This window comes from Canis aureus, chromosome 19 (assembly GCF_053574225.1).
Source record: "Canis aureus isolate CA01 chromosome 19, VMU_Caureus_v.1.0, whole genome shotgun sequence".
NCBI classification, from domain to species: domain Eukaryota; kingdom Metazoa; phylum Chordata; class Mammalia; order Carnivora; family Canidae; genus Canis; species Canis aureus.
This window is the reverse complement of record NC_135629.1, coordinates 33,021,655-33,043,739: the sequence shown is the minus strand read 5'-3', so window position 1 is coordinate 33,043,739 and position 22,085 is coordinate 33,021,655. Positions and strand designations below refer to the sequence as shown.

General features: G+C 40.7%; 1 protein-coding gene across 25 annotated transcripts in view; it reads right to left on the bottom strand.

The window, feature by feature from the left end:
* CFAP20DC (CFAP20 domain containing) overlaps nucleotides 1-22,085 on the bottom strand; it is a 261,970-nt gene that overhangs the window by 5,767 nt on the left and 234,118 nt on the right. For 20 of the 25 annotated variants that reach the window (XR_013357811.1, XR_013357810.1, XM_077858281.1 and 17 more), the window contains 2 exons: nucleotides 14,053-14,103; nucleotides 10,862-10,956 (listed from right to left, as the gene is read on the bottom strand). Coding sequence is in view for 23 of the 25 variants with exons in the window: in XM_077858281.1 (XP_077714407.1) it covers nucleotides 10,862-10,956; nucleotides 14,053-14,103 (146 nt within the window). In the remaining 2 variants the exon portion in view is untranslated. The remainder of the gene's footprint in view (nucleotides 1-10,861; nucleotides 10,957-14,052; nucleotides 14,104-22,085) is intronic. The other 5 variants (XM_077858280.1, XM_077858278.1, XM_077858296.1 and 2 more) reach the window with 1 other exon arrangement.

Genomic DNA, 22,085 nt, shown 5'->3' with positions numbered 1-22,085 from the left:
CCAAAGACCTACAACTCGATCGCCCCTGCACCAGGCACTGAGTGAGGCGCTGGGGATGAGCTGGTCAAAGAAGCAGGCCCTGTTCTCAAGGAGCGTGCAGGGACTGGGGCAAAACACAAAAGCAGCTGACTCTCTCACGGGCTGCATGCAGGGCCAGCAGTCCTTAAAAAGTGGAGCTAATGGAGGAATGGTACACCTCTGCCTTGTTTGCCAACATCTCAACTGGTGGAGACCCCGATGGCGTAGAAGGCAATTCCCCTGGGAGCCCCGGAGGTTCAACTGGTGAAGCACCTGCCTTCTGCTCAGGTCATGATCCGGGAGTTCTGGGATTGAGCCCCCCAGCGGCCTCCCCACTCAGTGAGGAGCCTGCTTCTCCCTCTGGCCCTCACCGTGCTCGTGCTCTCTCTCAAATAAATAAATAAATAAAATCTTAAAAAAAAAAACTCATTTAAAAAAAAGAAAAGAAAGAAAGCACTTCCCCATGCAGTAGCTCACTTGAGCCTCTGTTGAAAGAGGCAGGAATTACAGGGCCTGTTTGACAGATGAGGGAAGCAAAGTATGCAGGGTTAACCAGCTCACCTGAGGTCACTTGCTGACTGAGTCAGTCAGGGATGACCTTGGGTTTCCAGACTCTCAGTTCTGTGTTCTCTCTACCATACTGGTGCCCTGCTTTTGTTAAGAAGGTGGTGGAACGAACACACTCAGTCGGGATCTCTGATATTATGGGAATTTAAACGCAGAAGAGGGTGAAAAAAATTGTCCTACATTTGAAAAAACTCAGGCTTGGAAACAAAAGAAATTTCATTTCTCATGCTTCAAAAATCAAAGATGAGAGAAAGAGAGTCCATGTGGGAGGGCAGAGGCAAAATCTGGGCTTATTAACTCCAGAAAAGACAAAGCTTTGAGGTGACAGCAGCCCTCTTGGCTGCAGGTACATAAAGGGTGATAAATGAAGAGAGAAGCTAAAGAAGATTCTATGGGGTTCCAGGAGGAAGCAAGAGGATTGGTGAGGGAAAGTTCCAAGGAGCCAGGTTTTGGCTCAGCTCAAGGAAGAAATTTCTAAACAGTAGAGCTGACCAGGAAATGGGACGTGGCCCTTGAGGAGGGTGAAGCGGGAGGGGGGGCGCTGGGCCACCACTTGTGTGAGATTTTATTGTGCAGGGCCAGATCCAATGATCCCTGCTGTGCCTTTGATGAGTTCCTGAAACTCTTGGCTGCAGTGGCTTATGTCCTTGAAGTGTGACAGGACTTTGCTAATGACCACGTTAATGGTGGTGGCTGACCTGAGCACCCTGCAAGGTTTCTAATTAAGAACACAAAATCAGAGAAGGCAGGCTGCCTCTCCTTTCCTTTCTATTGTTACCTTAAGAGCAGTCCCTAGGGTCCTGCCTCCACTTTCTTCCTTTAGGTAGGAGAGGTTGGGAATGCTTTTCAAGAGGCTGTTCCTCATGGAAGATGACCCCCTTTAGGTCACTTCTGCACATTAAAAGGAGGGTGTGCATGTCCTTTACCTTCACATATCCAATCCATCATCCCTTATTTGGGCTACTTCAGAGAACAGAATCAGTAAGTAACTAATGTGTGCCTGCTATGTGACGATGCTGTCTATTAAATCCGTCCTATGTCTAGGTGTGGATGTGACATTCACACATGAAACAAAAGCAGCTACTGAAGACTAATGAGGCGGGGGTGGGAGTGGGGAATGGGAGTTGCAACTGCAGAGTGGCCAAGAGAACCGTGGGCCCTCAGATCCCGCAGACGGGATGCAGGGGAGCTCAGTCACTGCCTACCCGAGCGACCTCCGGGCAGTTAGGGTTATTTTGCTTCACTGGAGCCTCATTTTCTTATTTATCAAATGCAAATAACAATGTCTATTTCATAGGGTTTTGTGGAAGATGAAATTGGACACTGGATAATATGCATAGCACAGTGCACATAGTAGTTGTTCGATAAATGATCGTTACTGTTACTATTAAGGATAATGACAGTATTGAAATCAATCATGAACTAAAGGGTATAAATTGTTTAGTCACTCAGGATAGAAACACTGACAAAGCTGAGAGTCCTAAGATAAGGCTTTATAGAGAGAGATGGGTAGCATGACATCGAGACAATGGAGTCAGACAGATCTGGGTCCAAATCCCATTCCACCACTTCGTAGCTGTGGGACAGGGGGATAATTCAGGACTCTGAGCCTTAGCCGTCTTACATGCAAAGATAGTAAAACTACCCATGATAGTACCTCGGAGAACTAAGTAAGATACTCTGTAACACTCCACACAGAGAATATTCAATAAATGTTGTTATAAATGTCATCACGAAAAACGTAAGATACCAAGATACCGGAGTTAGACACAAGAGGGGTATGTTTGCTTGTATCTTATTCCCTATCCCCAAACTGCGCCTGTTTGATTTTTTGCTACCAAAAGAAGAAATAGTGGATTTGAACAAAATACAAAGCCCCCAATTCGTTTTATAAAGGACATGGCAATTAATGCTTCTTTAAATAAAAAGATTTCTTACAACCAAAAGTCATGTATTTTTCAAAAAGTAAAAAGAATTTTTCCATCAGGTGTAATGTTAAAATCGCATATCACAGAGGTAAATGATCATGAGTCTACATATCTCAGGGGTCTGCTGTCCGATGCTTCCTTTTTACTCCATCCACACATTGGGGGAAATCCACACATTCTGACCTCTGGCAGGTAAGTTCCTTGCCATGTAACTGCTTAGCACACTCTGCGCTGGTACTTTCCAAAAAGATAAAACTTTAAGCTGGCGCTATTAAGTTAGAAGACTCAATACATTTTACGACCAGTTAGGAATCTTTCGAGATGAAAATAACAGTTGTAATGGGCCATGGGTCTTTATCACTGAACTGCAAGGGGATCGAGGTGGATCCAATTCATTAGTAGGCGTTTTGCTACATAATGCATATAAACTGAAGCAGTAACTGCTATATAAATGCATTCGTTCCAATACATATCACTATAAAACTGGAACCTCATGCATTATAACCATGGGACTAAAGCAGGTTTCGTGGCTTTTAGTACTAAAGCTTTAAACGGGTGAATTTTAAAACTCTACCAACAATGATACTCATACAAAAATTGGGTGACATTATGTATAATTTTACATTGAAATAAGTGCTTTAAACTTGCATAAAAGGTTTTGTTTTCATTATAACTTAATTTTCAAAGCTTCCAATTTACATCACTTAAGCCATTGTAATCCCTACGTAATGAAATTATAATATCATTAAGCAATTACCACTATGATGTCAAGCAATGGGAAATGTTTTGAAAGGTAATTATTGTGCATGGGTATGGGGTAATTTTCAATTATATTCTTGGATGGTACAGAGTTTGTTTTTCCCCAAAATGCTAAATTGCTCTATTTAAAGACTGGCTACAGAAACTCTAAAAGGACAAATTAACAAATAAAACCATTCTCTGCTACAAGACTAAGAGCATCTGGACAGGGGTCCAAATTACATTTTTACTCTTCTCCACATAATAAAGTCATTTCCAGTGAAATAAAATTGCCTTTCAGATAATAATCTATTTACAAACTTCCAGCTTTATCCACTTTGAAATTGGTTAACAGCAATAACAGAAGAAGAACCAATGGAGCCAAACCAGATTCAGCAAATTTAGCTGCCCTCCCCTCTGTTAGATTAGCTCAGGCAAATAATCCCTTCAGTTCACCTTTTGAAAGTCTATTAATATAAATGCTTAATTATCTATATTTATTGCATTTTAACCATAGATAATAGAAAACCTTTATGCGCAGGCTGAGTCTTCAAGCTTGAAAACAAATAACACGGCATCGGTTTATCAGATTTAAAATCTCTGAATCAAGACACTGCACTTGATTTTCGATTTTCTGACGCTGCTATCCAGAATTTTTTTTATAAAAGTTAATGCATTTTCTCTCTTATAGATCTTGAGAAATGATTGACTGTATTTTTATGTGCATACTAATACACTACTGTTTAAACAATTCAATGGTGAGGGATCACCATTCCAAACAGTCAGCCTTAGGATCAATAAAGATGACATTTTAGATAAGATTCTGCTGAGCCCCATGTGCTTGCAGACTTTTCCACTAATGCCGCTCACAGTAGGGCAAAATTAACTTGCACAAAACCCCGAGAAAGTCTCCCGTGAACTGCTGAATTTTGGGTTTTCAGCAAATATGTGTCCTCAAATGAGGGAAAGATAAATGACCAAGGATGGGATAAAAAGGATGAAAAGATACTTTCTTCTATTAGAAAACTATACTGTTTCTTGGAAGGCAAATAACATGCCATGATTATAGTTCAGGTTTCATTTGGGAAATGAGTACGTCACCTCTTTTGCAAAAACACTGGGTATATTTTACCTGGAAAATGCCACTGAAGTAACATGGTGAAGGATTTGGATGACAGACTGGGAATTTGTGCAATTTCCTTCCTTCCAGGTAGTCTCTACTTACAAATGTGCTGTGATTCAAATGTGCGCTTGTGTATATCAAAGCATCCAGTGAAACTTACACAGTGCCACATCTGAGACTTCCACAATGTTACATGTTAATTTTATCTCAATAAAGCTGAGAAAAGAACCTACAAAATAATTGTGCACTTGGAAATACATGGCTTACAACTCTGAATGCATTTTAACACACCCAGAGAAGTCCCTAAACAGACTACTGAGCTCTGACGGCTACAGAGCCCATAATGTCTCAATGGCCTGATTTCAGGCAAGGTGGGAACAGTGCATCTAGGGGAAAATGCATCCCAATTCCAGCAAGGGAAGCTGAAATCACACCCGGGACTAGGACCCTTTCTGAGGTGTTTCTGGGGAATAAATAGCTGGGGATGGTTCTAGAATAAGAGAGAGAGCTCCTCAGATACCAGCAATGTGTTTACTTCTCTACTACTGGGCTCATTTCTAGTACTCCCAGAAGGAAGGCATCTCTTTATACTAGTGAGAACGTTGATTACCAGCCCCCTACCTCGCAACCACTTTTGTGCAGAGAAGATACCCCTGAGACTGATAGCGGCATTAAGAAAAGATCTCCCTTCCCCAAGGTTAATCTGAGAGCTTTTAAAGGCAACTCCTTGCCTAACAGGGGAAGGGGTGGGGACTCTGGATTCAAGTCGGTCATGAATACTAATAAATCATCATAGGAGCTGAGCACTGAGGTGGGGATGCTGTGGGTTGAAAGAGAGTACTATTTTATCCAGAAAGCTTCAAGAAAGAGAACTCCTAAATTAAAAAAATTGCAGTGGACACTTCAGTTGTATGGTTCTAATTGACCTAAATGGGAATTCTGTGGTCCTATAGCAGCGTGGGGGTTAAGGGTACAGACTGCCAGGTTGGACAGGCCTGGGTCAGAGTCCTGCTCCACACTCAGTGGGTCCGTGACCCAGGCTGTGACTTTAACTTTGCCTGTACAGGAGGACATAACATAGCCTCACGCCTGGGAGTTTTGGGAAAAGCCATTATGAGGTAATACAGGAAAACTTGACCTTGTCGTGGGCACACGGCCGGCGCTGGCATCTGTTAATACTGCCAGTATTGCTTTTGGGGGGAAGGTATCCTTTGCACCTTAAATAAATCTTGAAAATATAAGGACGATCCAAAGAGTAGACCAAATCATCTGTTTTCCACATGCAGATGACTCATGCATTCACTCACTAAATATTTCTGAAGCCTGTACTGTGTCCTACGTGCCAAGTCAAGCACTGGAGGATACCATGGTTTTTCAGGGAGGCATAGTATCTGTAAGGCGATTACAGAAGAGTGCTTTCAGATTCAGAGTATTAGGTGAATGTCGAGTAACTGTGTGGCAGGAGCTAAGACTCTGGGAGAACTCTGTTGGATCCAGAGCACACAGCCAGATTCCCCTCCCTTTGCTTAGCTTCAAAGAGCCATGAGGTTCTCCTAATTTCTCGACTAGTAATTTGGATATTACAGCTTTAAAATCAGCATCTGCTGCCTATTTCTTTTTTTATTTTTTTATATTTTATTTTATTATATTTTATTTTATTCTATTCTATTCATGAGAGACACTCACAGAGAGAGAGGCAGAGACACAGGCAGAGGGAGAAGCAGGCTCCATGCAGGAAGCCAGATGTGGGACTCGATCCCGGGTCTCCAGGACCACGCCCTGGGCCAAAGGCAGACACTAAACCGCTGAGCCATCCAGGGATCCCCTCTGCTGCCTATTTCTGTCTCGTGGGAGATTAACTGGTGCTCATGAAGGAATAGCCTGTGTGACCTTGCCATCAAAAAGGTACAAGGATGTTATTTCTCTGCAATTCTGGCAACTCCACAAGCACCTCTGAATGTCTTTCTTACTCAGAATCTATGTAAACTGCTTGAGAGGTTTTGCAGGGCCGACGAGAGAAGTCATTATTATTCCATTTTGGACCCGGTAAGCATGAATAATTGAAGGGTCATATCTGTAAAGGAACAAATGTCAAAAACAAATTGACAACTACTCTTCCAGCCAAGTCGGCTTTATTTTTCAAAGGTCAGTTTGTTAGTTCTCTTGAGTAAGTTCTGAAATCATAACTTCCCATTTTTATATTTCACGTGCGCTACAGGAGACCACATATTTGGTATGTGTCAAGGGCTCCCTTGCCCCTGGCAACTGGCATTCAGCAAGTGCACCGGAGGAAGTGCAGAGAGCTGCCCGTGTGTCTCTCCAGGCAAGTGGCACAGAGTGCAGCGCTGTTCCTGCCCCTGCCGGGGGGCTGGCTCTGCAGGAAGACGGGCTGTTCTACTTTGAGATGGCATCTATGCGATTGAGGTGCTCTGTCTTAGTAGACACTGTGGTTGGGACACAAACTTGCACTGAATAAGGTGGGGACTCAAAGGCTAGTAGAATGCATGTGTGAAAACTAACAGAGGGAGACCTCGATTGACATGGGGTCGGGAAGCCCTGAAGAGGGAGTGCTCACACACAAGCTTCCTGTTGCAGCCTACACCACATGCCTGGGCAGCAAGAAGTTCACTTTACTGCCCCAGCAGAAGGCAGGAAAGTTTTTCTCCCTGACAGGCAACAGCCTAGGTGATGAGAAACGTCACCACCTTGAACTCTTGCTTTAGACTTTGACTCTAACAGACTTTCCTTCAAAGCAGCCTCTCCCAATGTCCTCCTTTTTCCCTACCAAGTAATATTCCTCTCCTTTGTTCTCCAGGCTTGCCTATGCTTTGCTGTAGCCTGTGTGTCCCAAGCTTGCCATTCCTCATTTTGCTGGTAAAATAACTTGCTCTATTGTTTTTAAGGTTAACACAGGCACTCACTCTCGTATGGCCTGGGGTAATTTTTTTTTAAGATTTCATTTATTTATTCATGAGAGACATAGAGAGGTAGAGACATAGGCAGAGGGGAGCCCTGCAGGGAGCCCTATGCAGGACTCGATCCTAGGACCTGATCCTAGGACCCTGGAATCATGCTCTGATCCAAAAGGCAGATGAGTTCAACCATTGAGCCAGCAGGTACCCCTGGGGCAAGTTTTCTAGAACTATGCATTGATCAGGCCATCTTTCCCTGCTGTTCAAGTGCAGTCATGCCTCTAGCTCTATAGATGCATCTCGGCCTCTCCACCTCTGCTGGAGCTGTGGGGGTTCAGTACGTCACTTCCTGGCCCTGGCCCTAAGTCCCGGTGTCCATGTGTAAAAGGTGGATAATATCAAGAGTATCTACACCTCAGGAGGCTATTATGAGAAGTAAAGGGCACTTGCAGGTGTGGGTCACAGGAAGACGAAATAAATATGCCATTATAATTTTTATTCTAGCCATTATAATTTTTATTCTAGAAGTCTAAAGATGGGGGATCTCCCTTCCAGCTAGCCTTCAAAAGCACCTTAACAGTTTTGCAGAAAGACACAGATGTGGAGGAAGGCAGGGTCCTAATCCTAGCTGGGGCTCTGACTGGGGATTCAACCTCAAGCAAGGTCAAGTTGAGCACGTTGGGATTGCATCAGGGTTCTCAGCTGGCTCATCAGAGCCCCAAGGCAGAGTTCTGAGACCCTCACCTCCTCTTGAGCCAGAGCAATTCTGCTTTGATCTCTTTTATCTGTTGGAATTTCATATGAAATTCATTTGAAAGAAAAGTTTTCAGTGAAAATAAATACAGTTTAACAGCCACTGCATAAGGTGACATATCTCTGCTTTAGTTGCTAAAGTGCAAAGGTCTAGGTTCAATATTCTCATTGTCAAATTTTAGAAATATCCCTAATATACTAAAACATTGGAATGAGGAATAACTGAAAGTAAGACTTCAGTGAATTACTCATTAGGTATAAAAATGACCAGCTGAAGAACATTTCTCTCCCTCTTTTTCCCCCTTTCTCCCTTCCAGTTTTCCTCCTCACAAAAATTTAGAGAATACCCAATAGCCTACAGAAATCACATAGGGTACTTGGGATCCAGTAGTGAGCAAGCTGACGAAGTCTCTGTTTTTAAAAACTCACAGGCTAGGAAGAAAGACATGACACCAGCAAACAAATCATGAATTACAAACTGTGAAAAGGGCACGAAGATAATGTGCAAGGTGGAGGGAGACTGGCCTACTTAGATAAGACTGGAAAGGCCTTCGAGAAGGTAGGTGACAAGTAAACACCCAGGCCTGGCAGCTGGGTGACCCAGGGATCTTGTCTCTCAGTAACCCTGTTGCTCCCTCAGAGCTGGTCAACTTGGCAACTTCACCTGAGTCCCTCACTTCTGCGGAGAAAATGTACCACTTGTCATTCCTGATGAGCATGGATGGGTGGGGGAGGCAGGGCAGGGCTGAAACAGGGGACCAGATGTCTGCCTTTTTTTTTTTTTTTTTCCCTTTTCTCCCTTAAAGAACTTAGCTACTTAGCACTTGAAATGTTTTAATTTGTGTGTTTTTTTCCTCTGTAAATCAAGAACTCTCAGTAGAAAAATAAAATTTCAATTCCTGATTTTACATGTATTATTTTTGGAGTAGGTAATCTAGGTACTTGTTTCAAAAATCAAGAGTGGCTGGGATCTGGGGCTCGGCTGTTTAGATTCACATCCCAGCTCTGCTGACGACTAGTTGTGGGACCCTGGGCAAGGCATTCAAAAACTCTGTAACTTGGTTTTCTCAGCTGTAAAGGACAACGATTACACACCCACACAAACAGTACCTTCCTCATGGTGTTGCTGTGACAGTTAATGTCACAACTTAGCTCAGTGCCCTAAATTCACGGTATTGTGCAATAGAAGCCCAGGAAGAGGTCTGGACTGCCCACAACCACATCTTTTTGCTTCTGGTGATACAAACTGGATACTTAAGCCAATAACTTTTCTTTGACAAACACTTTATTAAGAACACTATCTTGGCATATTGGTATGTTGTCTAAAACTAAACCAGTAACATGTAAAGATAACCAAATAGGAAACACTAATTTTTGATGACATTAATTAGCTACAAACCACTCAAGTATATCAGAAAAGGGGAAACAGAGAGCTGATACAAAACCTAAGCTGACATGCAGGAGGGGAGCCAGGTCTGGTTAACATCAGCCAGAACATTTCTACAATCTTCTGAATTTCATTTGTTAATTTGCTCTCGATGGAAGTTCTGTTTACCTTCAACATAACTGAGCTCCTGCTGTCAAAACATCACTTTGCAATGGTGACTTGAAGCCATCCTTTCAACTACTTATCACTAATATATATCTTGGGTGCCTTTGCTCAAGGACCACACTCTCTGTTCCTGTGGTTTATTTAGGACACTTAACATAACGTATTATTTGTTCTTTCACAGCAAGGTCTCCTCCTGACAGCCAAGATTCTATTTTTCTGTCATAAGTAATTATGAATGTACACCTCTAAAAAGATTCCCAATTTGAGGGGCATAATCTATTTCAGATAGTAAATCACAGAGACATCTCCATCCCTTGGGCGGCCCAAACGTACAACTCAGATGTATGAGCTCTCACTCTGAATTTTCCATACCTGGAGAAAAATGAGATGTTCCACTTTCTCCCTGGGGCAGTTAGGGGAAAAAAAAAACCTGGCACCTTTGTTGGAGCAATTTATATTGGCTTCAGTTCCTTTATTATTTTTTTAACTTCCGATGTAGTACTTCCATCTTCAAAGTCCCAGTTCCAAAAACCATCTCAGGGAGTCCCACTCCGAGGTTATTTGTCACTCCAATTATGTACTTTAGACTTTCCTTTACCCCTTCCATCCCACTCCCTCTGTTTCTACCAAAGGGTCTCTTCCCTTCCTCCTCTATGCACTTCTGACAATCATGTTCCCTGCTCACAACCAAAAACTAATAGTTCATTTCTCTAACTCATTAGCAAAGGGAACCTCCAGCAAATTTTCATTCCTGCTTCTTTCCCATTCCGCCATTGCTAACATTACTTGCTGTAACTCGGTGCCAGCCTTATCTTTATTTATTTATTTATTTTTCAGCCTTATCTTTAAAGACAAGTATCCCTGTATTAATAAAAGCATGTATCTAGTGATGTAGGAGTATTGGGTCTGCTTTATAATAATATGAACAGCTAGTATTCTAAGTGCTTTGTATACAGTACATCTTACTGAATCTTCATGGAAAGCTTTCAGGCAGACACTATCTATTATCAATCTTGCTTTACAAATGCAATAACCAAAAGTCATAAAGGCCACATGGCAGAAATTGGTAGAGCCAAAGTCCAGATGAAGGTCATTTTGATACCAAAGGACTTATCAGCCTACAAAATGAGGCACAGCTTATCTCATTTTGGGGGTATGAGCCTAGATGATTAGCATTTAATAAAAATGGTGGCATCTCAAAGTGACCAATTTTCTCTATTTGTAGTTAATGATTTTTATTTTGTTGTGTATAACATTTTCCATTTCCCACCTTGAGCACTCAAGCTTCCAGAAGAATCCGGATGCTGGTCTGTTGGCTGTCGACTGGAAGGAACAATCGGTGGGCTCAACATATTTAACCAGTCCCTAAAAAGGAATGAAGAAAGGAAATAAACATGTGTGCAATTTCATATGTAAATTTTACCTCTCCCTTGGATTTATAATTTCCTGGGGCTTTTACAAAGAAACATTTTTTTCCCTCTCCTTCATATTTCAGAAAGACAGAATGTCCAGAGTTAATAATCAGTTCTATAAATGGATTAATATAATGCTAATCATTGAACTAGTTGTCCCACAAATACATCTAGATTAAAGACAACTATTTCTTTTGGAAGTTTATTATTATTATTTTTTAAAAGATTTTGTGTATTCATGAGACACACAGAGAGAGAGGCAGAGACATAGGCAGGGGGAAAAGTAGGCTCTCTGCAAGGAGCCCAATGTGGGACTTGAGGCCAGAACCCCGGGATCATGCCCTGAACTGGTCAGACACTCAACCACTGAGCCACCCAGGCGTCTCTCCTCTTGGAAGTTTATTATTGTGACTATTAAACTGTACACTGTTCCTCTCACATAAGAGAGTTATTTCGGTAACTCAGAAGAATGCAGCAGAGACAACGTTCCTTAGGATTTTTTGGGTAAGGAAGCCTGGCAAAGTCACATGTCACCTCTGTGACAACATTCCAAATGTGATCCAAAACAAAAGTTGGTCTTAGAGCAGTCAGGGACCAGCCTCAATGGAGGGGTCAGCACTCAGAGCATTAGAGCAGCAGAAGGCAAAAGAAAGAAGAGTGAGGGGAGCCAGGCCCCCGAGTGACTATTCCTTCTGTTCTTCCGTTAAGAATGGGGGCAAAACCACTCCTACATTCCCTGCTCCTTTGCCTCCAAATGCCAACCTAATTTCCCGAGTTCTTTACTCTCCTTCCTCCTCTATTCTTTTCAGGTCTTCCCAGTCCCTCTAGGAGGTACCTGCATGGGTGTGACACAAGAGAGTCATGCAGAGGGCATGAGTGACTGTGTGCTCTACTTCCAGCCTTTCTCAACTCTAGACTTGTTAGTGAGTTTCTTCAGGGGAGGGAACAGGAAGGGAAAGTGCAGGCTGTTCCAACGGAAACTCTCTTGCTTGCATTGATATCAGCACCTGTTTTGTTTGCCTTATTCTTCTCAACAGGAGTATGTCCTCGTGACAGCTTCTTTCTAAATTTCTGTGTTTATTACTGTCTTTATCAATGATGGGAGACAGTCCCAGCAGGAAGTAAGAGTACTGGCTCTCCAGGTCAATCCTGGCTCCATGTTTCCCCATGCAAGAGCTTGGCCATGCCACTTACATCATACACCTCTTCCACAAAGAGGAGATAAGGACTGTACCTCAGAGTTTGGTTGTTAGAATTAAATGAAAAAAAAAAAAAAATAAAAGGATGAACAACATTTAGCATGGATCTGGTTAATCACATTCAATAAATTTCAGCTAGGACCACCATCATCTTCATTATTGGTGAAAATCATTGCGTGGCTTTCCCTACAGTGATAAACCAAGGTAGGAGGAATTGGATTTTGTTGGAATTAAACCAATCAAGGATGGTAGCCTGGTTACAAGTCTCTATAGTCAAGATCTTCCACGAAAGTCATTCACTCTTCCTGCAAAAAAATAAGTATCTCAACATAAAATATCATTTAAAGTATCATTTGTGATATTTTAAGAGACTGTCAGCTCCTCCTCACCTTAGCTCTCACTAGATTATGACTAGTGAAATAAGCCAGGTGAACGTGCTGTATAAGTGGATTTCATAATAATACATTAAGAACACCAGAAAGGAATTGTCGCAGACGTCCAAGCTAATGGGAAATTTTCTGATAAGTACTTTTCATTTAGTCCATTTCATTAGTCTAGACCCCAAGTTCCCACATTATAGAAAATTACAAGATCACATACAAATTACCAGCCCTGGTGACCTCATTACTCAATAAGAGTATTGGAGAGCAACAAGGAGCACCAACAACAGAGAGCATGTGATCATAGGATGACATCCCCAGTGACCAATCAGAAACTCTGAACACAGGCAGAAGTAGCTCCTACTCATGGTCCATGGGCAAGGGAAAAATAGACGTGGGGGCTGTATGACTGTTATGAAAGGCAAGACATTCACCTCTTAGGCCAATGACTTGATTACTGTTTTTCCTTCTCTGCAGTAGCTATGAAAAGTGCAGTGTTCTTCCTTTTGTGACTTTTTTGGTTGTTTTAAAATAATTTCAGACTTACAGCTTTTCTGTAAGAAAAGCACAAAGAGTACTTCTTTGCAAGAAGAGTACAAGCACTCCTACATATCCTTCATCCAGATTCCCTAACTGAAACACTTGATCACATTTGTTATCTATCATCATTTCTCTACCAAGTGGGATTGGCAAACTCTGGCTTGTGGGCAAAGTCTGGCTCACTGCCTGCTTTTGCACAGCCTGCAAAATGAGAATTATTTTTACATTTTTAAGTGGTTGAAAAAAATAAAATAATAATGTTTCATGACAGATGATAATTATATAAAATTCAAATGTGTCTATATATAAAGTTTTATTGGAATAAAGCCCTGTTCACTTGTTATGTATTGTCTATGGATGTTTCTGTATTACAATGACAGAGTTAAGTATTCATTATTTGGCCCTTTACAGAAAAGTCTGATGATCCCTGGTCAATAACTGCAGGCTCATTTCTCCAATACTAATACAATACCACAGATTCATTCTCATCTCTCCTCTTTCTATATTTGTAACTCCTTTAGACAGTGAGGAACCCGGCTCCCATTATCTTCAGTAAATTTACTTATTTTTTGAACTATAGAATATGTCAAAAGTATTTCAGAATTGCCATGCAAACAAAACAACTGTAGAAAACCCCAAACTTACTCTCTAGAGTTCTTTTTATTCCTTCATTAATATTGTATAAAATGGTAAAACAGTATATTCTAAATTTACACGAGTTAGTTTTTCTCTCTGCTCTTCAGTGTGGTTGTATTATTTGTCTGAAATAAGAGTTATAGTCATCTACTTCTGTTTGTATTTTATTTGAGGTATTTTTTTCTCCATTAACTGGTGATTTTTATTACTCTTGTTGAGTACATAAAATGTTAACAGTTCAAAAGTCAAAATACCTAGAAACTCATATTCAGGTAAGTTACATTTCCGCCATACCTCTCAGTCTGTTCCTCCCTCATCATTTCCATGCCATCCCCATCGACCTCTCTATAGGAAATAAATTTCATTAGTTCTGGTATCTACTATGTTTCTTTTTGCAAAAAATAAGCAGGCATGTGTCTAATGCAAAAGGTAGATTACAATAACTCTCACACTTTCATTTTTCAATTTAAAATATAACCTGGAAATCATTCACCTCAGTTCATAGAGAACATTTCATTCTTCTTCACAATTGCGTGGTACTCCATGCATGGCCATACCATAATGTATTTCACCATACTCCTAGGTTTGGGCATGTTTTCAGTACTGTGCAATTACTGAAATTGACGCTGAAGTGGATAACCTTGAACTACATATTTTTGTATAGTTGAAGATATACCTTTTAAGGTAAATTCCCAGAAGTGGAATCCCTGGGACAAAAGGTAAATAGATACTTGGTTTTGTTAGATACTAACAAATTCCCTCCACAAGGGTTGTGCCATCTGCATTCCCACCAGCCATTGTGGGTCAGTGCTGGTTTCTCACCAGCCATGTCATAAGAGTATGTTGTAAAGTTTTTCATGCTTTCCAATTTGAGAGATAAAAACTGGTATCTTAAAGTAATTCTGATTTGCATTTGTTCTCAATATGAGCATTATGAATGGAGTCGACTGTCTTTTCAAGTGGCTAAGGCCACGTACTTAACATGTAGGTATATGTATATATGCATTTTATATCTATGTTTTTTTTGTGTATTCATGTCTTTGCTCTTTCTTCTATCAGATTTTTTGTCTTTTCCCCTCACTTTGTTGTATGTCTTTGCTTACACCTTTTTTGCCATGCAAAAGTTTAAAAAAATTTTCTGTAATCAAATGTATTAATTTTTTAATTACCTCTGTACTTTGAGTTATAGTATATATGGTGTGAATATATTTTGGTATAAGGTGGATCTAATTTTATCTTTAAAAAATGACTACAGGTTGGTGGGGTAAGATGGCGGAAGAGTAGGGTCCCCAAGTCAACTCTCCCCACCAACTTACCTAGATAACTTTCAAGTCATCCTGAAAACCTACATATTCAGCCTGAGATTTAAAGAGAGAACAGCTGGAATGCTACAGAGAGAAGAGTTTGTGCTTCTAACAAGTACAACTTGTTTTTAGCCACTCTGCACTGAGCAAAATGACTAGAAAGAAGAACTCACTACAAAAGAAAGAATCAGAAATAGTACTCTCTCCCACAGAGTTACAGAATTTGAATTACAATTCGATGTCAGAAAGCCAATTCAGAAGCACAATTATAAAGCTACCGGTGGCTCTGGAAAAAAGCATAAAGGATTCAAGAGACTTCATGACTCCAGAATTTCTATGTAATCAGGCCTAAATTAAAAATCAATTAAATGAGATGCAATCCAAACTGGAGGTCCTAACGACGAGGGTTAATGAGGTAGAAGAACGAGTGAGTGACATAGAAGACAAGTTGATGGCAAGGAAGGAAGCTGAGGAAAAAAGAGAAAAGCAATTAAAAGATCATGAGGAAAGGTTAAGGGAAATAAATGACTGCCTCAGAAGGAAAAAAATCTATGTTTAATTGGGGTTCCAGAGGGTGCTGAAAGGGACAGAGGACCAGAAAGTGTATTTGAAAAAATCATAGCTGAGAACTTCCCTAACTTGGGGAAGGAAACAGGCATTCAGATCCAGGAGATAGAGAGATCCCTCCTGCCCCACACCCCTCGCCCGCAAAATCAATAAAAACCGGTCAACACCCTGACATTTAATAGTGAAACTTACAAATTCCAAAGATAAAGAGAAGATCCTTAAAGCAGCAAGAAACAAGAAATCCCTAACCTTTATGGAGAGAAGTTATAGGTTAACAGCAGACCTCTCCACAGAGACCTGGCAGGCCAGAAGGGGCTGGCAGGATATATTCAGGGTCCTAAATGAGAAGAACACACAGCCAAGAATACTTTATCCAGCAAGGCTCTCATTCACAATAGAAGGAGTGATAAAGAGCTTCCAAGATAGGCAGAAACTGAAAGAATATGTGACCACCAAACCAGCTCTGCAGGAAATATTAAGGGGGACTCTGTAAAACAAAGAGGAAGTCCAAAGAAACAATCCACAAAAACAGGGACTGGATAGGTATCATGATGACACTAAATTCTTATCTTTCAATAGTAACTCTGAACGTGAATGGGATTAATGATCCCATCAAAAGGTGCAGGGTTTCAGACTGGATAAAAAAGCAAGACCCATCCATTTGCTGTCTACAAGAGACTCATTTTAGACCTAAGGACACCTACAGCCTGAAAATAAAAGGTTGGAGAACCATTTACCATTCAAATGGTCCTCAAAAGAAAGCTGGGGTAACCATCCTCATATCAGATAAATTGAGCTTTATTCCAAAGACTGTAAAAGAGATGAAGAGGGACACTATATCATATGTAAAGGATCTAGCCAACAAGAGGACTTAACAATCATGAATATTTATGCCCCTAATGTGGGAGCTGCCAAGTATAACAATCAATTAATAACCAAAGTTAAGACATACTTAGATAATAAATACACTTATACTGGGGGACTTCAACACGGTGCTTTCTGTAAATGACAGATATTCTAAGCACAACATCTCCAAAGAAACAAGAGCTTTAAATGATACACTGGACCAGATGGATTTCACAGATATTTACAGAACTTTACATCCAAACACAACTGAATACACATTCTTCTCAAGTGCACATGGAACTTTCTCCAGAATAGACCACATACTGGGTCACAAATCAGGTCTCAACCGATCTCAAAAGATTGAGATTGTCCCCTGCATATTTTGAGACCATAATGCTTTGAAACTTGAACTCAATCACAAGAAGAAATTTGGAAGAAACTCAAACACGTGGAGGTTAAAGACCATCCTGCTAAAAGATGAAAGGGTCAACCAGAAAATTAAAGAAGAATTAAAAAAAAGATTCATGGAAACTAATGAGAATGAAGATACAACCATTCAAAATCTTTGGGATACAGCAAAAGCAGTCCTGAGAGGGAAATACATTGCAATACAAGCATCCCTCAAAAAATTGGAAAAAAACCCTCAAATACAAAAGCTAACCTTGCACCTAGAGGAATGGAGAAAGAACAGCAAATAAAACCTACACCAAGCAGAAGAAGAGAGTTAATAAAGATTCGAGCAGAATTCAATGAAATAGAGACCAGAAGAACTGTAGAAGAGATCAACAAAACCAGGAATTGGTTCTTTGAAAGAATTAATAAGATAGATAAACCATTAACCAGCTTTATTAAAAACAAAAAAGACTCAAATTAATAAAATCACAAATGAAAAAGGAGATATCACCACCCAATATCACGGAAATACAAACGATTTTAAATACATATTATGAGCATCCATATGCCAATAAATTAGGCAATCTAGAAGAAATGAATGCATTTCTGGAAAATCACAGACTACCAAAACTGCAACAGGAAGAAATAGAAAACCCGAACAGGCCAATAACCAGGGAGGAAATTGAAGCAGTCATCAAAAATTCCAAAACCAGACAAAGACCCCACAAAAAAGGAGAAATAGAGACCAATATCCCGGATGCACACAGAATACAAAAATTCTTAACAAGATACTAGCCAATAGGGTCCAACAGTACATTAAGAAGATTATTCACCATGACCAAGTGGGATTTATCCCAGGGATGCAAGGCTAGTTCAACATTCGTAAAGCAATCAATGTGATAGATCATATCAACAAGAGAAAAAACAAGAACTATATAATGTTTCTCAATAGATGCAGAGAAAGCATTTAGCAAAACACAGTACCCATTCCTGATCAAAACTCTTCAGAGTGTAGGGATAGAGGGAACATTCCTCAGCATCTTAAAAGCCATCTACGAAAGCCCACAGCAAATATCATTCTCAATGGGGAAACACTGGGAGCTTTTCCCCTAAGATCAGGAACACAGCACGGATGTCCACTCTCACCATTGCTATTCAACATAGTACTAGAAGTCCTAGCCTCAGCAATCAAACAACAAAAAGAAATCAAAGGCATTCAAATTGGCAAAGAAGAAATCAAACTCTCCCTCCTTGCAGATGACATGATACTGTACATAGAAAACCCAAAAGACTCCACCCCAAGATTGCTAGAACTCATACAGCAATTCGGCAGTGTGGCAGGATACAAAATCAATGCCCAGAAATCAGTGGCATTTCTATACACTAACAATGAGACTGAAGAAAGAAATTAAGGAGTCAATTCCATTTACAATTGCACCCAAAAGCATAAGTTACCTAGGAATAAACCTAACCAAAGAGGTAAAGGATCTTTACCCTAAAAACTGCAGAACACTTCTGAGAGAAACTGAGGAAGACACAAAGAGATGGAAAAATATTCCATGCTCATGGATTGGAAGAATTAATATTGTGAAAATGTCTATGCTACCGAGGGCAATTTACACATCTCATGCAATCTCTATCAAAATACCATGGACTTTCTTCAGAGAGTTGGAACAAATCATCTTAAGATTTGTGTGGAATCAGAAAAGACCCTGAATAGCCAGGGGAATACTGAAAAAGAAAACTCGAGTCGGGGGCATCACAATGCTGGAGATTTCAAGCTGTACTACAAAGCTGTGATCATGGGACGCCTGGGTGGCTCAGCTGTTGAGCGTCCGCTCAGGGCATGATCCCAGGGTCCTGGGATCGAGTTCCACGTCGGGCTCCCCACATGGAGCCTGCTTCTCCCTTTGCCTATGTTTCTGCCTCTCTCTGTCTCTCATGAATAAATAAATAAATATTAAAAAAAAAAACAAAGCTGTGATCATCAAGACAGTGTGGTACTAGCACAAAAACAGACACATAGATCAATGGAACAGAATAGAGAACCCAGAAATGGGCCCTCAACTCTATGGTCAACTAATATTTGACAAACCAGGAAAGACTATCCACTGGAAAAATGACAGTCTCTTCAATAAATGGTGCTGGAAAAATTGGATAGCCATGTGCAGAAGAATGAAACTAGACCATTTTCTTGCACCATACACAAAGATAAACTCAAAATGGATGGAAGATCTAAATGTGAGCAAGAATCCACCAAAATCCTAGAGAACACAGGCAACACCCTTTTTGAACTTGGCCACAGCAACTTCTTGCAAGATACACCTATGAAGGCAAGGGAAACAAAAGCAAAAATGAACTATTGGGACTTCATCAAGATAAAAAGCTTCTGCACAGCAAAAGAAACAGTCAACAGAACTAAAAGACAGCCTACAGAATGGGAAAAGATATTTGCAAATGACATATCAGATAAAGGGCTAGTATCCAAGATCTAGAAAGAACATGAAACTCAACAGCAAAGAAACAAACAATCCCATCATGAAATAGGCAAAAGACATGAACAGAAATGTCACAGAGGAAGACATAGACATGGCCAACAAGCACATGAGAAAATGCTCCACATCCCTTGCCATCAGGGAAATACAAATGAAATCCACAATGAGATCCCGCCTTACACCAGTGAGAATGGTGAAAATTAACAAGGCAGGAAACCACAAATGGAGAGGATGTGGAGAAAGGGGAACCCTCTTGCACTGTGGGTGGGAATGTGAACTGGTACAGCCACTCTGGAAAAACAGTGTGGAGGTTCCTCAAAGAGTTAAAAATAGATCTGCCCGACAACCCAGCAATTGCACTACTGGGGATTTACTCCAAAGATACAGATGCAGTGAAATGGCAGACACCTGCACCCCAATGTTCATAGCAGCAATGTCCACAATAGCTAAACTGTGGAAGGAGCCTCGGTGTCCACTGAAAGACGAATGGATAAAGAAGCTGTGGTCTATATATACAATGGAATATTACTCAGCCATTAGAAACGACAAATACCCACCATTTGCTTTGACGTGCATGGAACTGGAGGGTATTATGCAGAGTGAAGTAAGTCAATCGGAGAAGGACAAACATTATATGGTCTCATTCATTTGGGGAATATAAGAAATAGTGAAAGGGAATAAAGGGGAAAGGAGAGAAAATGAGTGGGAAATATCAGAGAGGGTGACAGAACATGAGAGACTCCTAACTCTGGGAAACGAACAAGGGGTAGTGGGAGGGGAGGTGGGTGGTTGGATGGGGGGACTGGGTGATGGGCACTGAGGGGGGCACTTGACGGGATGAGCACTGGGTGATATGCTATATGTTGGCAAACTGAACTCTAATGATTAATAAAAAGTAATTAAAAAATACATCTGAAAAAAAATGACTACAGAATTCTCTTGACAAGTGATGCTATTTTAACTTAAGATTCAGAAGATTTTATACAATTAAGAAATTTTGATCAAAGCATCGTATTTGTCTGGCTTTTTACTAAGTATCCATTTACAAACATACAAAGTATGTTTTGAAAAAAAGGAGTTCTATGTAACCTGTAAAATATGGAAAATATCAGGTTAAATACAGGACTTTTTCTTGCAGAGCTTTTGAGAGCTTCTAAAACACCTGAGAGGAGGATAGCCCCCATGCGTGCATCTGGAAGTGTCACATTTTTGGGGAACGTAAGTCCAAAAAGCACACCTTGAGAAATGTTGCTTCAGGTTATAATATTTTCCCATCCTGGTGACATCGTTTTTGTGCGTTTGGTTTTTATTTTACTTTGTATATGTTTAACAATTTCATTTTCTCAAGGGCATTTTTTTGGTGACTTGTTAAGAAGCACAGGTGCATAGTGTAGCACCTGTATCCTCTATGTTCACATTTTCAGACGTGATATTTAGTGCCAATAGACTTGACCCTTGATCAGCTTCTTTAAAACCCATGCCTTCCTAACTCAGGAAGCAGCAAACATCAAACAAAATGGGAGTTTAGCTGAGGCACACTCAGAGCATGCCAGCCCTGGCCAGAGTTCTGAACCTCTCCCTGGGCTGCTTTTCCCCTCACTTTGAATTTGATCTTGTTCTTTATTCCACCATTTTCATATTCACCTTGTCCTTTGCACGTGACATTTGGTTGCTTTCCTCAGCTCTGATTATAATCCTTTTCTCCCAAGCACTGATTCCATCTACCTGTTAAGAAAGCCTCTAACTCCTTTGGTGGATGAGCACCCTCTTCCATCCCTCCTGCTCTCTGAGATTTTTTTTTTAAGATTTTATTTATTTATTCATGAGAGGCACAGAGAAAGAGAGGCAGAGACACAGGCAGAGGGAGAAGCAGGCTCCATGCAGGAAGCCCGATGTGGGACTCGATGCCGGGACTCCAGGATCACGCCCTGGGCTGAAGGCAGATGCTAAACCGCTGAGCCACCCAGGGATCCCCCTCTGAGATGTTTTGGGTGGTGCAGTGTCCTCCCATTCTTTTCATGGACTCAAGCCGGCCCCCCGCCCCTGCCTCTCCTCTTCAAACTAGACAAAGGACCTCCCGGCACACCTATGTATGCTGAATACTGTCACCGATGTCTTTTATTTAAAATTCAAGACAATTGATTCACATTAAATACCACATATAAAAATATAGGACAGATGAAGAATACATACCATCTTGTGAATTTTCACAATGGCCAGATTTATCTGATATTAAAATCTTGGCCAAAATAAGAATACCTTACTGTTTTCCTCCCACTCGCATGGTAGAGTTTTTGAAGCGAGGCACTGAGCATTAAAACTAAACCAGATATTTTTACAACTGGGGAGGATATCCTCAGTTAAGATAGACTATGGTTTCAGGTTCTTCATTTAAAAGCAAGATTTTGTTTCCAAAAACAGTTTTACACACATTTATTTCTTTAATGTGTTTCCTATAAGTACATTATGTCTGTACATACATATATATCTATATACAAATACATGATATGAGGTCAACAGTTAGCTTAATCAGCTCTCTACATACTTAGTAACCATTTACTGAACTTCTGTGTGTCAGGTCCTGAGGAATCAGAGCACTCATAGTTGGATGGAAGAAGCATTCTAGCTAGCAGAAAATGAACTAAAACATGGGTTATACACAAAGGCTGCTGTGGGCCAATCACATCATCTGCTTGTTCTCTTCAAAGACCTTCCTTGTAAT